The sequence below is a fragment of the Osmerus mordax genome, chromosome 11, assembly GCF_038355195.1.
Source record: "Osmerus mordax isolate fOsmMor3 chromosome 11, fOsmMor3.pri, whole genome shotgun sequence".
Classification (NCBI taxonomy): domain Eukaryota; kingdom Metazoa; phylum Chordata; class Actinopteri; order Osmeriformes; family Osmeridae; genus Osmerus; species Osmerus mordax.
Genome location: NC_090060.1, coordinates 8,021,366 through 8,044,777, shown reverse-complemented (window position 1 = coordinate 8,044,777; position 23,412 = coordinate 8,021,366). Strand labels below are relative to the sequence as shown.

The window sequence follows — 23,412 nt, the reverse complement described above, 5'->3', positions numbered from 1 at the left end:
GCAAAGGTAGTCACGCGTGTTTTCGTGACGTTAGTGACGCAGTGACGTTAGTAACGTCAGTGACTGTGGCTAGCAAATTAGCCACCGTTAGCTTCACTTTTCGCCACAAAAACTTAACTTACGCTTAAACCATGCAACGGAACGTAAATTCCAATAGAAGCAACTCAATCGCTACCAAGACGAAACTTTTGACACCTACGTTGTCTATGTAGGCCAAGTATTTACTGAGTTTTAGGGGGGCAAAAAGAAATAAAAATAATAATAATAATAATATATATGTGAGAGAACAAAGGTTGTGCTCTCGCCGAAGGCTTGAGCACACCCAATGAAGGCTTTCCCTGTCGGTCAGCCAGCCCGCAGGAGAGTCCTCCCTCTCTCTCGCTCTCTCTCTCTCTCTCTCTCTCTCTCTCTCTCTCTCTCTCTCTCTCTCTCTCTCTCTCTCTCTCTCTCTCTCTCTCTCTCTCTCTCTCTCTCTCTCTCTCTCTCTCTTTCTGTCTCTCATCTCTCCCTCTTTCCTCTGTCTATCTCTCATACAGAGAGAAGGTATGAAAGAAGCTGGGGATCACTCAGAAATTCAGAAACAAGATCTCAACAGAACTCTCCCTTTCTCTCTTTCTCCTCTCTCATTTCTTGCTTCTCTGCTCTATTTCTCTTCTGTCCACTCTCTCCAGTGTCCATGATCTGCCCTCTCTCTCCTCAACACACAGGCCAGAGGTGCAGGAGAGCAGGCATAGCTGTTTACAGTACTTAGCTCTAACTGCAGATGTGTGTTTATGGCCTGTGAACGAGAGCACCATGTTCCTCTGGCCCTGAGGACGTCTGTCAGGGAGAAGGAATGTGTGGAAGCAGGAAAGATGGGAGCACAAGCCAGGGAACGTCCACTTCCACAGCAAACCACCGAGAAAGAAAGAGGGATGAAGGGAGAGAAAGGGGGAGGAAGATGAGAGATGTGGGGGGAGTGGAAACAAGGGAGAAGTAGAGATGGAGAGAGGGAGGAAGTGAAAGATAGGGGAGTATGAGAGAAAACAAAAGGAGGGTGGACAAGCAAAGATCAGAGTGGAGGTTTTGTGCGAGGCAAACAGACGTTCCCGAAGAACATAATGTTCAGGAGGTCACACAGCCGAGAACAGTAGTTATGTTGATGGCAGGAGAACAAAAAGAGGGAGATTCACAGTACGAGATTAAGAGAGGATAGTAAGGGAAAGACAGAGAGAGAGAGAGAGAGAGAGAGAGAGAGAGAGAGGAAAGAGGAGGAGAGAGAGAGAGAGAGAGAGAGGAGAGAGAGAGAGAGAGAGAGAGAGAGAGAGAGAGAGAGAGAGAGAGAGAGAGAGAGAGAGAGAGAGAGAGAGAGAGAGAAAGCAGTGAGGCCAGGGATCAGGCCAGCATAAACCTGGGCCACTGGAAGTAAAATGACTACAGTCTAGGACATGCCATGCCAGGCCTCCCTCCCTCTCTCTCCCTCTCTTAATCTGTCCCATACCTTCCCTCTATCTCTCTCTATCCCTCTCCCTCCTACTCACCCCCCCCACCCTCTCTCTCCTTCTCTCTCTTTCTGTGTCGTCCTCTTTGTCAGGCCAGGCTAGGTGCTAATGCCCCACGCCTAGGGTATTAGCACCTACAGGATGTGGATTACTGGACCATAGGATAGTAAGGGAAAGAGAGAGAGAGAGAGAGAGAGAGAGAGAGAGAGAGAGAGAGAGAGAGAGAGAGAGAGAGAGAGAGAGAGAGAGAGAGAGAGAGAGAGAGAGAGAGAGAGAGAGAGAGAGAGAGAGAGAGAAAGAGAGAGAGAGGTGGACGGAGTGAGTGGGAGACAAGAATGCCATGTTTTGACATCCAGATGTAATTGCTCTTCTGGGCATTGATTGAAAATCCAGTGTGCAAGTGCATGTGTGTGTGTGTTAGAGAGAAGGGATATAGGAGGCACGCCAACTATGTGACAAACCCAACAGTATTCATCAAACCAGGATTTAGCCACCTGTCACATTTCCTGAAAGGCCTCAAGGACTTGATCTCGATATCTGTGTGTGTGTGTTGTTCGTATGTGTAAATGTGTTTGTGTGAGTCTTTTAACATTGTATGATACAGTGGCACAGTCGTTAACATTGAGGTTTACAGGAATGTTTGTTGTCCAGTGATGTGGATCTATTTAGGGCGTACTTGGACAACATAGCACTGATATTGTTCAGTTGCCTGTGTCGGCCAATCACCTTGGAACTCTGCTCTCTGCATAACTACTTTGTTCTTGGTTTCCTCAATAAAAGCAAAAATGTTGTGTCATCGCCCTGAACTCCCGATCCTTTGATGGGGTATGAACAGGTATGGGTTTAGGCAAACACACACACCTTCAGTTTCATAGAGAGAGAGAGAGGGGGGGGGGGGGTGAGCTGAAGGGGGTCTGTTGTTTCCACCTCTCTCAGCTCTGCAAATATCTGGCTTGTATTTTCTGTTTCTCTTTTTATCACTTTCAGTGCAGCTGATCCTATGAATTACATGCTTCTGACAACAAGCTTGCATCCCCTTGTGGCCCCCCTACATGTAGAGTCTGAATAAATATAAACTACAAACGATATAAACAACATAATCTTCCTGTTAATGCCTGCAATGCAGTGAAGAACTATGACAACAATAATGTTTAATGTAACTGGCCCCTCTAACAGTACACCTGGGCCCAGCTTGACCCCTCCCCTCCCCCTGGTGAAATGGTGAAGAACCTCCCCTGCCGATGCTGTCGAGACTGTGTCTAATGGGAAGGTGGTTTAACAATGGATTGCATTTATTATTTTTTTTAAAGAAAGAATTTGGGGAGTTATTTGTGTGTATGTTGCTTGAAGTGGTGCAATCTTTGAAGTTCCTGTATTTTAATAGCAAAACCATGGCTACTTAGAATTTACTCTTGCATGGGCAAGGTCGTGTGTAGGGTTAGATTCACTGATTCACTATATTTTTTAGCTGTCTTTTAGAAAAACAACAACAACAAACCCACCCGTTCAAGTCTGAACCCCCATCAGTCCTCCTCGCCTCTCATTCAGCTGGACTGAACCCCCATCAGTCCTCCTCGCCTCTCATTCAGCTGGACTGAACCCCCATCAGTCCTCCTCGCCTCTCATTCAGCTGGACTGAACCCCCATCAGTCCTCCTCGCCTCTCATTCAGCTGGACTGAACCCCCATCAGTCCTCCTCGCCTCTCATTCAGCTGGACTGCTTTTCCTTCTTGCTTTCCCATGCTCTGCTTTCTCAGAAGAGTGAGAAAGAGAGTGAGGAACAGACAGAGAGATAGACAGAGAATAAAAACCAGGGCAACAATTAAGAGAGACTGAGATTAAATCAGTAGAATGAGAGATAAAAATTGAAAATTGAACATGGGAGAGGAGAAGGGGAGAGAAAACGAAGATGTGAGAAGGAGAAATGCCAACCTCCTGCGTGCAATGTGACATGACTCCGCCAGCAAGGGTTGTGTGTGTGTGTGTGTGTGTGTGTGTGTGTGTGGGGAGGGAGGGAGGGGGTGTTAGCAGGCGTGTTTGGCTCGACCAATCAGAGCTTTCGGCCTGTCTCTAGTTAGCAGGCCGACTGACTCCTGCCCAGATCTTTCTTCACTGGAGGCCTGAAAGGGAAGATTATGTTCCTGACCGACCGTGGCCTTGCAGACTGGCTGACTGACAGCTTGCTGGCTGGCTGACGATGTATAACTGGCTGAGTGGGTGACTGACTGGCTGACTTGCTGCTGACTGATTGACTGATAGTTTAGCTGACTGGACAGTTGAATAGTTTGTTGGTTGGCTGGTTGGCAGAGGCAGTCGGTTTGTCATTTTGGTTGACTTTCTGGCTGGCTGGCCGACTGCCTGGCTGCCTCATTGGCTGCCCTTTGCCTCCCATCCATGGTGCTGCTCTTTCTAAGACCTCTGTGTAATGATTCCCCAGGGTGATGGTTTGAGACTTCTGGCTCCCTGCTGTGGGATTCAACTGTTTTCCTGGCAACCTCTCTCATTCCTGTAGGTCAAGTGTGTCCACCCATACCTGAGAATCACATTTAAAACAGTGGACAACACTAAGTGTCACATCCATCGCCGCACCACAGTTTGTGCCCCCTTGTGTTTCCGTGTTGACCCTGGTGTGACTACCTACACCTGGGTCTCATGAAGTGTCTGTGTGAGGTTTTCATTTTTCTTGTTTGTAGTTGGTTTCACCTGTGTTTAGTTTGGTCCTTGTGTGTATTTACAATTCCTTCCTTTCCTGCTTAGTCTTTGTGAGACCCTTGTTGAGTCATGTCATATGAGTGAGTTTTTCCAAGACTTATCTTTGTGTTTGGGTCCCCCTCCTGCACCCTGACAGAAAGCTTTGATACCGAATTTAGACAATCACACAAGCCTGGAAGAACTGTTATTATGGGATGTTGAATTATGCTGGATATTTGATCATCTACTCTTCCCGACCTCCAGATGCCCAGGTCTCTCTGGGAGTGTCGAACCAGGCCTCTTTGGGAGTGTTGAAGCTGGGATCAATAGCCTGCTTGTGTCCCTGACAGCCATGAATGCTGGGAATGTCAAACTGCCTCTGCAATTCACACCAGGTTATAACCTTTACGGAGACCACGTGTTGGGGGAGAGGGAGGGCGAGAAGGGGGCAGGAGGAGGAGATGAGAGCAGGAGGGATGTGTGGGATTTCTAGAGAACACAGAAAACAGCGTGAAAGACAATGTGCTGGGTTCTGGGATGCTGGTGAAAGGATAGATTGTCGTGTCTGATTGATCCTGTCTGATTAATCCCCTCTCTGCTGTATTGATCAACCTGAGTTTAGTGGGGGGTCACACAATTACCAGGCCATGTAGAGAAACTACTACACGCGTGCGCACACACACAGATGCATATTTGCATGTGCACATATTTTGACTGGTGCTTATTTGCATGTTTTTGCAGGAATTCTAGTACATACAAACACACATACACACTCTCCCACACACGTACAAACACACTGCTGACAGCTGTAATGATATGCATGAAGGAGAGAGGCTGTATTGTTTTGTGTTCTGTCAGTACCACACTGAGAAGGAGCTGAGCACTGCACTGAGAGCAGACAATGGAGAGGTGTGTTCGGAGCGAGAAAGAGAGAGAGATAGAAAGAGAGAGAGACAGGGTGAGAGCATAATGGCCTTCCTTTGGTAACCCTACCGTACAAGGGTGGGGAGAGATGAAGTTCGACAAAGAAAATGGGTGAGATGTTGAGATTGAGAAATAACAAGGGTTATTTAAAAAAAAGAGGTAGAGAGGGAGTTAAAGAGTGAAAGAGAGGGCTCAGGGAGATGAAGGGAGAAGGTAGGTATGGAGGAGAGAGTAGAGGAGGGGAAGGGTGGTCTATAAATACTGCAATTATCTATAATAGCTTCTGATAAGTGAGAAACTTTATCCAGATGCTGGGATTCAGGACCTTAATGACTGTGTGTGTGTGTGTGTGTGTGTGTGTGTGTGTGTGTGTGTGTGTGTGTGAGTGTGTTTGTAGAAAAGCTTAAAAGGATATGTGTTATGGCACAAGCTTGTTTTGTTTCTGAATCAAAGACCTGTGGCTTTATCGGTGCAGATAATAGAACACCCAAATCACCTCACACACAATCCAATCATACACTCACACACACACACACACTCAAATCTCACTGCTTGTCTATGTTATTTAGATGTAATGGCTGTTTGGAGAGTTTACAGTCTACTTGGGAGGGAACTGTGTGCTGAACCAGCAGAATGCATCACCCATGGTTTGGCAGATGCTCTGGAAACGCTTCACTTACAGGTAGACAGCTTCAGTCCGCTGATTGGGCAGTCGCGCAGGGAGGGAGGGAGAGAAGGGGTGTAGGAGAACTGGACATATTTACAGTTGAAACAAGTGAACAAGTGTGTGTGTGTGAGAGAGACTCAATGTGTGTTTAACTGAAGGTCAGTGTGAAGTTACACCCTGTGATACATTGACTAAAAATGTCAGTTGGGGTGATGTGTGTGGTTTGTGTTTGTTTGCATACGTGTATGTGAAGGGGCTTAAAACAGGGTACCTTAAACACCAATATGCTGCATAAGGGTTTTCTGTACTTAACATGTTTGTGTATTTCAGGCATGTAACAGTCTGTATATTTACAGTGTATATTAACAGCAGTGTGTGTTTGCCATGTGAGGTCATGAGGGTTGGTTTGCCGGGTACTATTACACCATGCTCCCGGAAAACTCACACCCTCCCCTGCCCCAGGTGGTGCAGTTAGCCATTGCAACGCTGGCCTAGGGGGCATTTTAGTGATGGTGTACTGCAAGCTCCATAAGATTCTCCGGAGGACAGGGGTCTCAACAGTAAAGCGACCACACCAACTTGGATTTACCCATAGCACTGCATGTTGGACCCCTTCCCCCCTTCTGCCCCCCAAGATCCCCTAAACACAAGCCTGGAGGGCTTGCTTCCAATCTGAATGCAGCTAAGGAAAACATATTCAGGTTGGGACTATTCACATGCAACTACATTTCCATAGCAACCCCACCTACACCTCCCCCTAATCCTTCCTGTTCCCTTCAGGTAGTGGCTTCAAAGCAGGTTCTTGGATGACCTGGTTAAAGAAATGCTAATGCTAAATAGGTATTTAGCATAGCATTTTGTCATACAGTTACAGTATCCCAGTATGGGGATCAATTTGAAGTGTAGCCCAGTGGGAGACTGACCCATGCAAGCAGACCAGAGTGGACACACAATACAATGCTTGAGAGAGAGAGGGAGAGAGGAGCAGTGGTGTGTGTGTGTGTGTGTGTGTGTGTTACGGGGTGTAAATGTGTAAATATCTTTGGAGGCCACTGTTGTTCACAGCGGGCTTGAGGAGATCAGTGTGGATTTAGAGGCCTATCTCTCACCTCTATGAGGGGATAAAGCCTGCCATGCAGATACAAGCCTCTCTAGCTCTAGCTAGCTAGTACATATACTCTGGCTCGCCAGTACAGATACTCTGGCTTGCTAGTACTGTAGGTCTACAGATAGGTTGGCAAGTTAGTCTAGATCAGGGCTCTCAAGTGTCACTCATTCACTGTGATACTCACGCATTTAAGCCATTTCTCATGCTCTCACGTGACACCTTGTATTTCTGATATACAATTAATGGACGAGGCGCAGACATACTGAGATGATAGTTGTCTTGAGTTTTAAAGAGTAAAAAGCCAATCTGAAAACATCACCAGCAAGCAAACATGCAACAATGGATGGAAAAGATCTGGAAATGGCATCAGGTGTTGCTAGGAAGAGAGTGTATTGCCAGGGGACAGAGTCATGTGAGGAATGTGTTCCATAGATTTGTGGTAAGCAGAGCAGAAACCAGCCACCCCCCCACCACCTCTCTACCCAGTTCTCTCCCAGCTCTCTAACTCAACTGGAATGTTGCCATGGCATATTCTCACCATGACTTGGCTCCTCTGCTTACTATAGAAACAGCATGACTCAGCAAACTATCAAGCAAGAGACAGAGCAAATTATGTCAGGAATCAGGTATAACATGTTTTGTATTTATTGTTATACATATAAATGTAATGCTATTTTAATACCAAATTCATTTTAGCATAGCCCTGTTACATTTGTAGAACTGTTACATTAGTTCATTTTTGAATGTACATTTTCCAAAGAAATCTTCTGTCTTTGAGAGTTACAACCAGAGGTTCTTTTGCAGTTTCTCATATGTTATAATTGGCTGTGGTCATGATGACTCAGCATTCAGATATCAGGAATCGGAACATGCGCCCTTGGCCATCTGGCTGCAGGTCATACCACAACAGTACTCTGAGAGGCAGCAGGTGTGGCCCCTGCCAGCCACCGTAGGTGAACCTTCTCTGTCTGCTCCATGTGATTTGACTGATCACGTGACAGAGTGGCAAGGATTTGATGCTCAAAGTTGATTGATTAGTTGACAGTGCTTAAACTTCAGATTGAAGGAGCCACACTTGATTTGCCCATCTTATATACCTCCCCTCCGATCTATTCTCCCTGCCTCCTTCCTGGTCTGTCTATCATCTCACCCTCCCCTGTAGCTGTGGTCTGTGCCTGCCTGTTCTCCGCTCTCTGTGCCAACTGTAACCTGATAGGCTAACAAGCTGCCAGCTTTTCCCCATAAAGCTGCCATTGTCCTGGCTTCTCTCTCTCCCTCTCTCTTTCTCACTCCCTCCCTCTTTTTTTCTCCCTCTTTCCCTCGCTCTCTCTCTTTCTCTCACCCTATTAACCAAACAAAAGGGAGGGCATGGGTTGCCAGGCTGGTAGATTAAATACAGTGTATCCTGTTTCTCCTTTGTGTTTCCTATCTGCTGTTCCCATGACATCTGAGACCCTGGCACATTGACACGCTGCTCTCTCTGTTCCTCCTCCACCAGTCACATGACCACCCCATCCTATCACCTTCCTCACCCATGGGCAGGGTTCCTTGGTACAGGTCTAACAGGTAACAGGAAGAGGACAGGAAGTGGTCTGGGCTGCAGGAAACTCATCTGGTCTGTACAGGAAGCTCCTCTGTTTTCTTACTGTTACTGCTGTCCTCGGATTCACAAATCAGGACTTAAGGATGTGAATGGAAGACACACTACTGTTTGTGTACATATGCTGTACACTTGTGGTTAATGTGTGTGGGGTGAGCTGTGACGATGTGCAATCAATAAACCCTTTAATTGATTGTGACATAAAAAAGTCAGTCAAATGTCATTCATACTAACACCTTCCTCTACATAGCTCCATGGCAACCAGCCAGGATGTCAATGCCAGAGAGTGAGAGAGACAGAGGTAGTGTGTTTGTGAGAGAAAGAGATAGCGATAATGTGTGTCTGTGTGCAAGCGAAAGAAAGAATGAGGAGAGACAAATCTGATGGAGTGAAAAAGTGTGCGTGTGTGTGTGTAAGAGAGAGACAGCATTCTGGGGAAGGAGGAGGGTATAGAAGCTGTGGACACAGAGGCGTTAGGGTCATGCAGGTTTTCTGTGTTCTGTTGTGATAGCTATAGGGACAAGCTGCCCCCCTTTTCAACACACACACACACACACACACACACACACACACAAACCCACTTCTCTCACACACACCTGACCCAGCGGCTGTTTTGATTACAGGGGCCCCCTCCCTGCTCTAGAAATCCCCCCTCCAGGGCTCACACTGTCTCCCTCTTTTTTTTGCACGTTGGTTCACAGAGACAGCTAGGCTCGCCCATCACTTACTCGCTCAGAGGTCCAGACTAAGCCAATAGACACGGTGTGTGTGTGTGTGTGGGGGGGGGGGATCAGCTTCATGCAGCCCTGTCTCCTCTCTGAGGAGACCTGTCTGAGCTCTAAAGGTGTCGTTCCCACACACACTCTGGCCAATAGCAGAGAGTTTAGATGAAGCCTGTGTTATCTTAGTATAAACTAACACGGAGGATTCTTGAATCCTAGCAGGGGGCTCCGCCCCTGGTTACCAGACATCACGCAGAGCCTCTGTCCCCACACACCCTGGGAAACTGTTTTCTTTCTCACTCGCTTCCTCTTTATTTCTCTAATCAATAAACATATACTGTGTCAGGGATGTATGAAATAGGTGTAGTCAAGGGTCTACAAGAGAAGAGCAGGGTTCTTTCTCACCCCCACCATCTCTCTCTCTCTTTCCATCCCTTATTCTCTCTCTCCTCTCTCTGGGAGAGAACACGCTCTCAATGGCATTTCAAGGAGATCACAGATGGAATGTTCAGGAGGGAGGTGTTCTGTATGAGAGGCTGGGATTGGCTGCCTGGTATCGCCTAGAGTCAGTTCAATTTCTTCCCTCTGCAACCTCCCCCATCTCAGCTAGCATCCTACCCACTCCTCCTCCATCTTTCTATGAAGACAAGATGCATGAGGAGAGGGGAAAGCAAGGGTGGCTTCCAAAAGCGAGACCCCCCCCCATTGCCTTGTATTTGTACAGACCTTATGCCCCCCGCCCATGTTTATCATGATGAGAAAGCAGATGCTCTCGTGGTATGGTTCCTTGTCACAGTGTAGTCCTCATATCTCTTTGATCTTAAACGTTCACAATAACATTCTCTATATTGAACTCCGACATCCATAATAACACCAACATTCTCCATATTGGTTCAGTCCCTGTGGGTACTACTAACAAACACACTGAACTCTCTCACATCAAACATCAGTAGCCTCCCTGCTATACTCAACATAAAGAGACTCTTTCTTTTAGAAGCTAGGCCAAGCATCTTGCTTTCAGGCCTTAGTTCAATGTGATTTAATTATCAACCAACTGACTGAATCTGTTATGGTGTTTACAGACAGAGGGATTCCTTTGGAAAGTGATGAATACATAGTTCTATCAACTCATTTCTGGTTGTTAGTGGACTTTTTGACTCGTTTGTCTCTTTCACACACTCTCCCTCCTTCTCCTCCTCCCCCTCCCTCTTTCTCTCTGTACGTTTCCAAAAAGTAAAAGTTGAACTATTTAACGGGTACATATTTTTTTTGCATTTACCGAATATTTAAGCGCTTGCTGTATAATTTGTTTAACGCAAATACACGACATCCTGTGGGAGGAGACGGATGTATTTCATCAGACATGCTGACCACGCCCCTTTTTAGCTGACGTAACGCAGGATTGCCTTTTCATCAACAGACTGTCCTCCGGTGGATTTAGTTGACGGGTTGAGAACAGAGCTACTATTCACGGAGACAGTCCCGTTAAATACAACTAAAGATATCCTCATCCAACACCATTCCAAACCGGGGACCAAGATTCAACTAAAGTTGAGAACCCGTTTTTTGTTTAAGCAGTTTGGCAAGGTAGATCACCGGGGAGCATAATGGCAGAGAAGATAACCATGGAGGAGGGAAAGCCGTCCAACGGCGAGAAGTATATGGAGGAGCCCGTGGCCAACGGAATTGGCGACCACAAGACCCGCTCTCCCGCACCGACGTCGGAGAGAGTAAAGAAAATAGTTATGGACAACTTGCTGGTGATTTTGACCGTCGCCGGGGTCATCATCGGCGTGTTCATTGGGCTCGGCGTGCGTCAGATGGAACTCAGCCGGACGCAGATCATCTACGTGGGGTTCCCTGGTGAGATTCTCATCCGTCTGCTGAAGATGATCATCATCCCCCTGGTTGTGTGCAGCCTCGTCTCCGGGGCGGCCAGCATCGACCCCAAAGCCCTGGGGAAGCTGGGTGGCTGGGCCATGCTCTTCTTCCTGGTGACCACCTTGATCGCCTCAGCTATTGGGGTGGTGATGGGTTTCATCATTCAGCCCGGGACCAACACCGGCTCCAAGCCCAAAGTAGCCGAACTCGACGAGGGGATACCGAATACCAAAGAGGTGGTGGACTCCTTTTTGGACTTAATCAGGTGCGTTTTGAGAGATTACATTTTTGGTTGGTTAATACTTGAAGGCTGGTGGTGTGTTAACGAGCTAGGGTCAGGGATCAAACCACTTGAGTTGTCACCAGCACGTGTCTTACTTGAGGTGCCCCTGACCCGGTCCCCCGGCTACTATTCACTACCCGACAATGACTGTGTGCACACGTGTCAACCCCCCAAACACAGAAAAGCTAATGAAGCCTTGCCTTTTGTTCATCACCCGTACTTGGCAGCAATACAAATGATCTAGCCTGCTTTGTCCATGTCTTGTAAAAAAAAAAAAGTAGTTTTACACATTAATTAAACGGAGGTCGGGTCTGAATCGTAGGCAACCATCATCGTTTTTGTTTTAGAACTAATTGATTTCCACACTAGCTGAACTGTCACGCTGAGCGAGAAGCGAGAACACCAAAAGTGTCTTGGCAACTTGGCAGTACAACCCTTTCATTGTGCCAACACTTAAAGGGCCAGAAGCTCTCTGCCGACCCATTTTAACAGCCCGGGGTCCGCCAGCTAGCCCGCCTTGGTAGACAGAGCATAAAGACAGCCAGAGACTGTCTGACCTGACAGTCCAGTTGGCTCATGTAAAGCGTGCGGGCCATTATTTCCCGCTCATGATATTGTAACGCGAAGGAGCAGTTGCATCAGCCACGTGTTATAATGGTGGCTTAATCCGCAGAGGAACTACAGCAACTGTACAGGATATACCCACGCTATACCCAGGCTACAGGGTTGTTTTTATTTTCAGTTACAGTAAATGTATGTATTTATTTATGATTTCACCATAAATTATTATAAGACATCAAACATTTCTTCGTTACTTCACGGAAAGCATGTCAACGGAACAGTTTGTAGATGCTGCTCATGGCATGCGTTTTAGGTTTGTGACGTCACACGTGGGGACAGCCCTTCCAGTTCCCCAAAAATGTTGATTTCCTGCACTTAACGGCCCATGTGTTTTGTAGACTGCAGATATGTCGGTGGGAAAAATCCAGAGAACATTCTGTTCTCTTGTCTCTCTGCCCTCCACCTCGTAGTAGGTACATTTAAAAAAAGAACCACGTGGTTTGTTTGGAAACTGCAGTTAAAGTAATTGGTTCCCCCTTCAGTGATCCAAGATTTAGCTGTGTCTGTAAATGGAGAGAGAGAGACAGGGAGAGAAGTAGATTCAGTAATCATTCAGCAAGTTTTCTTTTTACTGAGTGAGGCATCTCATCTCCTTTTCGACCTTGAAAGCCATGCTCTGGCCTAAATGTATTTCAAAGGTCTTGGACCATATTTTAAATGTACTTTTTGTGATGGCAAAGTCTTCAGTATCAGAGCCGTACACCTCAACACCTCCCCCAGAATGATGTAGACATCCTGGTTTGACGGTAAATGATAAGTGGATGACCCTGGTTAGATCCCTGTCATCATGTGTGCAGACCATCAATGGTCTGTCCTGGCTAGTTGACCATAATGAAGATAACCAAACACGAGGTTATCAAGGTGTTGATATTTGGTTTAGTTTTATGACCAGTTGCTGAGCCATTGTGGTGGTGAAGCAAGCTGAGTCAGTCCAGGATCTGAACCCAACGGTTGTTGGCTCATCAAACTCCTTGGAATGTCTTTGGCACACTAGACAGACTGGACCAAAACAGAGAAGAGTTGGATACATGATGCCTTGTCCAATGGAGCTTAAATACATGTAAGGTGTCAGACCTGGGTGTGTGTGTTTGTGCTGCCTGTTGCAACACACTGTTATTCAACACAAACATTCTGGAATTGGTTGATAAGCATGGAGTCAATCATTCACTCTCTCGCTCTGTCAATCTCTCTCTCCCCTCTCAAACACAATGCCCTAGAAATTTGGTCCATTTAAAAATCTAACCATATGCCAATACCACACATTACAGGCTACATCCACTACTACAGAACCAAGGTGCTTGCATTCAAAAATGTGGTTTGCTCTGAGATTAAAGGCTAGCAGACTAGAGCCTATTAGGAGAGCGTTGTTTTCTCTCTCCATACTCCCTCTAGCTCTCGTTCTCTCCATACTCCCTCTAGCTCTCTCTCTCTCTCTCTCTCTCTCTCTCTCTCTCTCTCTCTCTCTCTCTCTCTCTCTCTCTCTCTCTCTCTCTCTCTCTCTCTCTCTCTCTCTCTCTCTCTCTCTCCATTCTCTCTCTCTCTCTCTCTCTCCATTCTCTCTCTCTCTCTCTCTCTCTCTCTCCTCTCTCTCTCTCTCTCTCTCTCTCTCTCTCTCTCTCTCTCTCCATTCTCTCTCTCTCTCTCTCTCTCTCTCCATTCTCTCTCTCTCTCTCTCTCTCTCTCTCTCCATTCTCTCTCTCTCTCTCCATTCTCTCTCTCTCTCTCCATTCTCTCTCTCTCCCATTCTCTCTCTCTCTCTCTCTCTCTCTCTCTCTCTCTCTCTCTCTCTCTCTCTCTCTCTCTCTCTCTCTCTCTCTCCATTCTCTCTCTCTCTCTCTCCATTCTCTCTCTCTCCATTCTCTCTCTCTCCATTCTCTCTCTCTCCATTCTCTCTCTCTCTCTCTCCATTCTCTCTCTCTCTCTCTCTCTCTCTCTCTCTCTCTCCATTCTCTCTCTCTCTCTCTCTCTCTCTCCATTCTCTCTCTCTCTCTCTCCATACTCTCTCCCTCTCCATACTCTCTCCATACTCCCTCTCTCTCTCTCTCCATACTCCCTCTAGCTCTATGGGAGTCCTGTCATTACAAGCTAAGACATCAGCTAGCTCAGCTAGGTTGTTTTCATTGAAGCTTTAAAAATCACAAATTCGCCTTTACTGTATGGATTATGTTTAGTTTGTGTGCGAAGCATGCGTGTGAGACTGATCCTTTGTACACGCGCACACCCCTCGGGGTTCAGCCGAGACTGGTTGTTAATGTAATGGAGTGAGTGTAGTTTAATTTCTGATCTAATCCAGATGAACATTCCTGCCTCTGGTCTTGTTATGGTTTAATCGTCTAATCTTGAACTCAGTGGCTCCTGTTAACATGTCCATCGTGGTGCCTAAATGGGACACAGTAGCACACAGACAGTCAGATGAGTTATTTGCCGGCGTTATGAGAAGATGGTCCTCGCGTCTCTTTGTAGGTGCATGTGCAGGATCGTTATTTCTCTCCTGCGTGTGGCTCTCCTGAGGATGTCGGGGAATGAAGTTGTGCTGGTCTTGTGAGAACACACGCTCCAGGAGTCTGATTGGCTGAACTGGGCGTCTCGCGTGACTCGTGGCCCTCATTGGAGAGCATCTCAGGCAGGGTCCAGTTTGGGCTAAATGGACCAAGGAGCTGCTCACAGAGCCAGAAACGAGGCCTGAACAGCTCTTTGTCTCTGTCTGGATAGCACACACGCTCTCTCTCTCTCTCTGTCTCTCTCTCTCTCTCTCTCTGTCTGTCTGTCTGTCTGTCTGTCTGTCTGTCTGTCTGTCTGTCTGTCTGTCTGTCTGTCTGTCTGTCTGTCTGTCTGTCTGTCTGTCCTGTCTGTCTGTGTTCCTGAGACACACCCATTGTGTATGTATGTCATACACACACACTGTGTTTCTCACAGTGCTGTGATGTGCAAGTGTGAACTGTTGCCCAGGGTTCGAGTTAGGGTCATGGGTCAAAGGATAAAGCAGCTCTCGACCACTCCAACCTCTGAGCTCTTCTGTTTGTCTGCCTTTATGGTTCCCTATGTATCTGCCTGCCTGCCTGCCTACTTACCTGTCTGCCTGCGTACTTGCCTGCTTTATTAGTTTACGGTCCCCTGCCTGGTTCAGCAGTCTGTGTGCTGTGCACACAGCTGGCTGTTGGAGGAGGTAGTACCTGATAAGAGGTGAGGCTGAGCAGGCGGAGGTCAGGATGCCAGTGTGTGGTTGGCGTTCTGCTCCACCAGTGCCAGTAACCCCTCAAACAAGCCTTCCAGGAAGCAAGCTGTTACTGTGGACACACACACAGCTGGCTTCCTGTTCCTGAGATGTAACATTATCGTGATGCATGAGCCAGACTGTAGTAGAAGAGAATGTACACAATATGCACCAGGAACAAAAATGATTGAATGACTTTGTGTGTGTGTGGTGCGTACAGCTAAAATCCTGAGACTTCTTTATAGTTCCGGCTAGACCAGTGGAACTGGTGACGTGGCGATCATTATTGCACACATACACACACACCAACTGGGTGTCAACAAAGCATCCCACCACACCCACACTCTAGTGGAGCCTCCCAAAGTTAGGAAAGAGAGAGAGAATCTGTGTGTGTGTGTGTGTGTGTGTGTGTGTGTGTGTGTGTGTGTGTGTGTGTGTGTACACGCTTACTCGACTCCAAGTGTTCTGAGGCATGTGCACACAAAATATGGATGACACAATTTATGGATAATATACTAAATCTGGATGAAGACCCACACAGGCTCGCTGCTGTAACCTAGTGTTAGCCCTGCCTGGCAGGAACACACATTCACATAGATTCAGTGTTCTTGTGACAGAGGCCGTGTGTGTGTGTGTGTGTGTGTGTGTGTGTGTGTGTGTGTGTGTGTGTGTGTGTGTGTGTGTGTGTGTGTGTGTGTGTGTGTGTGTGTGTGTGTGTGTGTGTGTGTGTGTGTGTGTGTGTGTGTGTGTGTGTGTGTGTGTGTGTGTGTGTGTGTGTGTGTGTGTGTGTGTGTGTGTGTGTGTGTGTGTGTGTGTGTGTGTGTGTGTGTGTGTGTGTGTGTGTGTGTGTGTGTGTGTGTGTGTGTGTGTGTGTGTGTGTGTGTGTGTGTGTGTGTGTGTGTGTGTGTGTGTGTGTGTGTGTGTGTGTGTGTGTGTGTGTGTGTGTGTGTGTGTGTGTGTGTGTGTGTGTGTGTGTGTGTGTGTGTGTGTGTGTGTGTGTGTGTGTGTGTGTGTGTGTGTGTGTGTGTGTGTGTGTGTGTGTGTGTGTGTGTGTGTGTGTGTGTGTGTGTGTGTGTGTGTGTGTGTGTGTGTGTGTGTGTGTGTGTGTGTGTGTGTGTGTGTGTGTGTGTGTGTGTGTGTGTGTGTGTGTGTGTGTGTGTGTGTGTGTGTGTGTGTGTGTGTGTGTGTGTGTGTGTGTGTGTGTGTGTGTGTGTGTGTGTGTGTGTGTGTGTGTGTGTGTGAAGAGAGAAACATGCAGAGAGATGAGGGAAACCGGTAATCTGACACGTTAGAGACCTTCTCCCTCAGGAGGATTACACACAACACACACACACACACACACACGATCACAACGCTAAATGAATGCTCCAGCTCAGTATGGAGAAGTGCTGCCACGCTGAGTGCTTTATGTCTGTTTTATTTTTAGTGTGCATGAGACATGTGTGTGACGTGTGCTGGTCGGCCTATTTTACATTTTTCCTTTTCAGTGCAGGTAATGTGTCACTGAGTGTTTCTGGGCGTGTGGAAGGGGAAGTTGGTTGCTGGGTGTGTGTGCGTGCGGGTGTGTGGAGGTGGGTGTGGGGTATCAAGCCGCTATATCTAAATGCTTATGTGGCATTCCCCCCCACCCCGGAGGGAACATCACCCGCCTCCCCAGCTAGGAGTTGACCCCGCTTGTACACAGAGACAGAAGGCTGCCGTAACCAGTGCCAGAACCAAGGTCACACAGCTAAGTTTGGAACTGGGCGTCTGTCAGGAAGTTGTCAGACTCTAACGCCACTCCTTCCTGTCCCCGAGCAACCCAGCAGCTCCACCCTGGTGCAGAGGAAGAAAAGACAGGGTCATGGTTAGAAAGAGAGGACAGTTAGAATGAGTGTGACACAGCGTTCATGTCTGTTCCTGGGTGTATACATAGCCGGACTCAGCAGCTGTGTCCCTGGCACACACAGACACTAACTACAGGAACACACATAGCCTGTGCAGAACAGCATCAATCCCTCCCTCCCTCTACCCGTGGTTACCTCCAGCGCTCCCTCCCCCCCCCTTTCATCCCTTCATCGCTCCATCTCATGACCAGCTGTTTAATCTCGGCAGTCATGCTCCTCTTGTGTAGGAGGCCGTCAGTGTTATCCAGGTCTCTCTCACAAACACACGCGCTCACACACACACAGCGAGGGGGGGCGTGGGCAGAAAGAGAGAACCAACCATAACTGAATGTTGCTTCTGAGGAAGGTAATGTCTTGTAACTGTAAATCCATACTGAGGATGGGTGAGGGGGGGGGGGGGGAGGGGAGAGTTTGAGGTCCACGGTGTGGTCCAGTTTGTAGTGTGTGTGTGTGTGTGTGTGTTCCAGACCAACTACACTGTGCTCCAGTAATCCTGGGTTCACGTAGGCAGGCTGTGGAGGAGCTGGCAGGATAAGTGGGCAGATAAGTCTCATGCTGGGGTAACTGGGGCAGTGGGGGGATAAACGCTGAAATTCCTCCAGGTATTTGCACATGACACACCTCGTGGTTGGACCCAGCTCTGCCTCCCTCCCCCTGCTACTGGCTGCCTCACCCTGCCGTGGCGTGGGTGAGGGTGCCAATCGGTTTGGGATTTGGACTGAGCTCTCATGGTAGATGTTGTGTTTCCACATAGGTCCGGGGTTTTGTGGGACTTCACCTGGAAATATCCCTCCTCCCCCTGTTCACCTAGAATACACACATCCCTATATGAGTCCTCATGTCTAAAGATTCTTTCCCTCTCTTTCTCCCAGGAACATATTCCCCTCCAACCTGGTGTCTGCAGCCTTCCAGTCTGTGAGTATCTAAAACACATGCATACACACACACACACACGATGGAGAAATAAAACACTTCTTCTGGTTTCCTGATAGGTCTGTTCTAACCCTGATAGGTCTGTTCTAGCCCTTACCCTGATAGGTCTGTTCTAACTCCTGCTGTTTTCTCTGACCCTGTCCAGTATGCCACAGACTACAAATTTGTCACCAAGAACAACAGCCTGATTGTGGAGAAGGTGAGTGTGTTTGTCTGATAAATGCATTTTTCATTGCATTTGTGAATCTAATCATCCAATCTCTGTGTGTGAATGTGTGCTGTTCTAACCTTCCTGCCTCTAACCTTCCTGCCTCTCTTCCCCCTCCCAAGATCCCATTTGGATACAACCAGGATGGGATGAACATCCTGGGCCTGGTGGTGTTCGCCATCGTGTTCGGCGTGGCTCTGAGAAAGCTGGGTGAGGAGGGGGAGATCCTCATCAAGTTCTTCAACTCCTTCAACGAAGCCACCATGGTGTTGGTGTCCTGGATCATGTGGTAGGGGAGCCCGCCTGCTTGTCCAGAACCACATGACAACAACAAAACCAAAAACGTGTTCATTTAACACCAGCGGCGTCCATTTTGCTCATTGAGTCTTGTTGTGAACACCATCTTAAAAAACACAAATAATTCACACAATCTTTGTGTTCCTCTCTCCCCCCTACCCAGGTATGCCCCCCTGGGTATCATGTTCCTGGTGGCAGGGAAGATTGTGGAGATGGAGGATGTTGGCACGCTGTTTGCCAGCCTGGGCAAGTACATCGCCGCCTGCATGATCGGCCACGCCATCCATGGCCTTCTGGTTCTCCCAGCGATCTACTTCATCATCACACGCAAGAACCCCTACACCTTCCTTTGGGGGATATTCACCGCTCTGGCAACCGCCTTTGGAACCAGCTCCAGGTGAGACCGGCCTCCCACTATTTATCCTTCTTTTGTTTGTTCGCCGTCTTTCCTTTTTCCTTCTTTCTTTTTCTTTCCTTCTATCTTTTTTTCTTCTTCCTTCCTTCATTCCTCTCTTTGTCTATCGTTTTCTCTCTCTCTCTCCTTCTCTCCCCCTCCCCGTCTCTCAAAAGCTCCCTCTAACCATGTGCCCCCCTCCCCTCTTCCCAGCTCGGCCACCCTGCCCCTGATGATGAAGTGCGTGGAGGAGAAGAACGGCGTCTCCAAGCACATCAGTCGCTTCATCCTGCCCATCGGCGCCACGGTCAACATGGATGGTGCCGCCCTCTTCCAGTGCGTGGCCGCTGTCTTCATCGCCCAGCTGAACGACATCTCCCTCAACTTCATCCAGGTCTTCACCATCCTGTAAGGTTACACGCACTCACACACACCACTGTTTTGCCCCTGTCCTGCTGGATCAGGTCAGACTTTCTGGTTGGTGTTTTTGAACTGCTCTCTGAGTGGCCAACCTCTCCCATGTCCCGTCCCTTTTGACAGAGTGACAGCCACGGCGTCCAGTGTGGGGGCCGCAGGGATCCCTGCGGGGGGCGTGCTCACTCTCGCTATCATCCTGGAGGCCATTGGACTGCCCACAAATGACATCTCCCTCATCCTGGCTGTGGATTGGCTCGTGTGAGTACTCTCGTCTTTTAGTGTGTTGTGTTTCTGCTGTGTGTGTCCAGGTGTGTTTACATTAGTGTGTGGGTGTTGTTATGGTTGTGTGTGTTTGTAACCCCTCCTTCTGCGTCTCCAGAGACCGTACCTGCACCGTGCTCAACGTGGAAGGTGACGCCTTCGGGGCGGGGCTTCTACAGCACTTCGTGGACCGCAACCCCACAGCAGAGGACGCAAGGGCGACGCTTAGCGAGGTGAGGGTGGAGGAGGATGCGGGGGCCGAGCCCGAACATTCGCCGCTCATCCAAAAGCAAGGGCTGGAGGGGGGAGATGCGCCTCGCTCCTGCGAGAAGGAGTCCGTCATGTAGAGCGAGAGAACTCAACGCTGTCAAACCAGTCTTTAATAAACAAGCCAACAAATGACCCCTCCTGGATACCCTTGAGCCCCCACCCCACTCCCACCTTCTTATGTCAAGCTTCTCTTGACCTTTGACCCCTGCCCAGATCCAACTAGAAACCAGGGGGTTGGTCAATGAGAAGATATCTCTACTTGTATCATCTCTTCTGGAGAACGGAGGGAGAGGATGGAGAGGTGGAAGTGAAGCAGGGGGGGAAGAAGAGGAGTGAAAGAGTACCAGCCTGGTTTTTAAGTGACTTTTTTATTAATCCATTTTTGCCTCCTTGTAGTATATTTCATTTGTTTTACATCAGATAAGCTTGTCCTTTGCTTGCTGATTTTTTGGAGAGAGAGCCCCTTTTAGACTATTACTATATGATGTCTGCTAACTCCCCCCATGTGGGCTGCCCGTGACTTTGCTAACTCCCCCTGTGTATGCTGCCCCCTCTGGAAGTCCTTAGTCTGCCTGTGGCAGTAGGACAGCAGGAAAACACCAGGTCATGTGTCTCAGTACAGGTCTCTAAACCAAATGGAGTTCAATCCTAAAATAAGTGATGATGGACAAGAGACCTCACTCCCTATAAGGACAATCAGAGACACACACACACACACATACCTCTCTGCCCTTTACAGCTTGACCTCAGCATGGTTAGCTTTAACAATGCTGTAGCATTTTGAGGACTCTGGTACCCAGCATGCCACTGAAACCAAAGGGGCGCAATGCCAACCAGAAACCAGGAATCAGAGGACTCCGCCCATGTCACTATGGAGAAAGAAGAATGTTGCTCAGGGCAACCATGTTTATCCATTATAACTGTAAGAGTGTAAGAGTCTGTCTTCTGAGTGACAAGCCAGTCATTTTCTGAATGTTTTTTAAAATTCTGTCAAGCACAAAAGCTGTTCTTGAAGCACAGTCAATCACGTTCCAACACTTTATATTTTCTTATCTGAGTTCAAGTGTCCCATCAGTGAGCTGCCAGACATGTGTGTGTGTGTCTTTCACCAGTGTGGAGCTGCCAGGGACATCTGGGATCTACTGATGTTTCATGGTGTGTGTGTGCGCACGCATGTGTGTGAGATCCCAGAGGCCTATGGCAGATGTTGAGTGTAAGTGTTGAAGAGAGAGAAATGATTTGAAAGGAAACATTGTGGACTGAATTATGTCAAAATCAAAAGGCTTTTTTGGGCTGACAAGGCTTTTTAGAAGTTATGGTTATTTCCTGACTTTTCTTGAAATTGAAATGTACCTTTTTACTACGTTCTATTTATTTCTGTGATCTTTTCAAACAATCCAAAGCAGTTTAGTTGAACCCAGACCCTGCCTATGTTGCTGTATCTTATCACACCATCACTTTTTATTTTTTCAAACTTTTAGCATCTCTAAATCTGTTTAACTCGAAGCCCTGTCTGTCGTAGGAAATCACTAACATTAATTTCATTTCTGGATTATCTGATGTTTCAGATATAACATATTATTAGTTATAAATTTAATGGATGATGTTGTGTATTTTTCTAGAAATGTCATCTTAAATCCGTTGTTGGTCATGGCTTTTGATACTTTAACTGAGATTCTGTTTGATCACGTGTGTGTGTGTGTTACATGTTGGTGTCAGCTACTTCCCCGAACTCATCCCAGTCAAATTGTTTAAAACGTGGCCAACACAACTAGGCGTTACTTGTATTTTTATTTAACTTACAACCTATTTGGAGAATCCAGTTTCCTGTTACATATTGGCCCTGTTCTAAGTTGTCACAAACACTGTCCAACCTTGCATTGTTGGAGCGTACTACAAAAGTATAAAGTATGCATGGTCCCAGAACAGACTGAGTGTCTGCAGCCTTCAAGGTGGTGGTGGTTGCAGTGCTCTGTTACCCTATACCAGGGGGCGTGTAGGTTTACACTTGAATTCCAATCTGAAGAACCCGTCTTATAACAAGTTTGTTCATAACCTTGAGGGGGGTAGCTCTCTGTGACCTGGATGTGTTACTTTGTGTGTCTGTAAAAAAAAATATATATAGAAGGAAATTCGTCATTCCAGAAGGGTGTCAGTTATGTCACCGTGTGTGTGTCCTGTAAGTGTTGTGTCTGTTACAGGTGGCTAGCGGAGCCTGAGAGGCAATTTTTCCCTTACAACTAAATGTTCTTGCTTCAGAGAATAAAAGTCTTTTTTAATGATCCTCTTGTCATTCATTCATCACTTTTTTCTCCTGTATGGGTGTGATCAGAAATCCAGGTTTCAGCCAATCACACCAGTGTCTGAAGAATGCATTCATACGTACTGCAGCGTAGAGCACACTTGGTCTAAACCCCTGCTCTAACTCACACAGACACTCTCAACCCCTCTGTCTATGTTCACATCAGTCTGATAGTGTTGGAGTCTGAAAAATACATTTCATTTGGAGCCTGAAAGCATGCATTGTATTTATGATCCTCTTCTGCCCCCTGCTGGTAAAGGTAAAGAACTGCACCCAATACATCAAGTAGTTTGGATGGGATCAGAAATTCTGAAATCAGATCATGTGTTTACAGGTACAGCAGAGTAAGTACTATACACTACTAACCAAATATAAACATGGAATTACAGGTCACATCAGGCAGAGAAACTTGTTTTGTATAATAACAATAAAGTAGATCTTGTTTATTTTCTCAGCCTAGATCAACTGGAGGGGCATTGCCTTTAGAACACAGTCTTAAAGATTCTGACTGCTGGTGGGCTTCTTAATGTGTGTTGTCCTCATAAGTGAGTTGGATGGTTCCGCCTTAGACAAATTAAATGATCTATAGCTGTTTATATATTCCGGTAAGTTCCAGCGTTATGTAGCCCCAGTACGCATACAGACAATTAAATGAGAATCCAGCAGTGCTGGGGGTTAGAAGACTTGGTGAGGTCTGGTCTCTGGGAAACCACCTCTGCCGACAGCAGTGTGTCCATCTGCAGTCTGTGTGGAACACAGCAGTGTGTCCATCTGCAGTCTGTGGAACACAGCAGTGTGTCCATCTGCTGTCTGTGGAACACAGCAGTGTGTCCATCTGCAGTCTGTGTGGAACACAGCAGTGTGTCCATCTGCTGTCTGTGGAACACAGCAGTGTGTCCATCTGCAGTCTGTGTGGAACACAGCAGTGTGTCCATCTGCTGTCTGTGTGGAACACAGCAGTGTGTCCATCTGCAGTCTGTGTGGAACACAGCAGTGTGTCCATCTGCTGTCTGTGGAACACAGCAGTGTGTCCATCTGCAGTCTGTGTGGAACACAGCAGTGTGTCCATCTGCAGTCTGTGTGGAACACAGCAGTGTGTCCATCTGCTGTCTGTGGAACACAGCAGTGTGTCCATCTGCTGTCTGTGTGGAACACAGCAGTGTGTCCATCTGCTGTCTGTGTGGAACACAGCAGTGTGTCCATCTGCTGTCTGTGTGGAACACAGCAGTGTGTCCATCTGCTGTCTGTGGAA

The 23,412-nt window shown here is 47.5% G+C and overlaps 2 protein-coding genes across 2 annotated transcripts in view; one reads left to right on the top strand and one right to left on the bottom strand.

Annotated features, from left to right (window-relative positions):
- Nucleotides 1-23,412, bottom strand: part of fxyd6 (FXYD domain containing ion transport regulator 6) — a 234,223-nt gene that overhangs the window by 73,986 nt on the left and 136,825 nt on the right. The window lies entirely within an intron of this gene.
- Nucleotides 10,640-22,142, top strand: slc1a5 (solute carrier family 1 member 5). Its single transcript, XM_067245781.1, has 8 exons — nt 10,640-11,339; nt 17,951-17,993; nt 18,157-18,210; nt 18,342-18,508; nt 18,680-18,913; nt 19,124-19,318; nt 19,451-19,585; nt 19,707-22,142. Exons 1-8 carry the CDS (start codon nt 10,801-10,803, stop codon nt 19,933-19,935), a joined length of 1,596 nt encoding a protein of 531 aa, XP_067101882.1. The 5' UTR covers nt 10,640-10,800; the 3' UTR covers nt 19,936-22,142.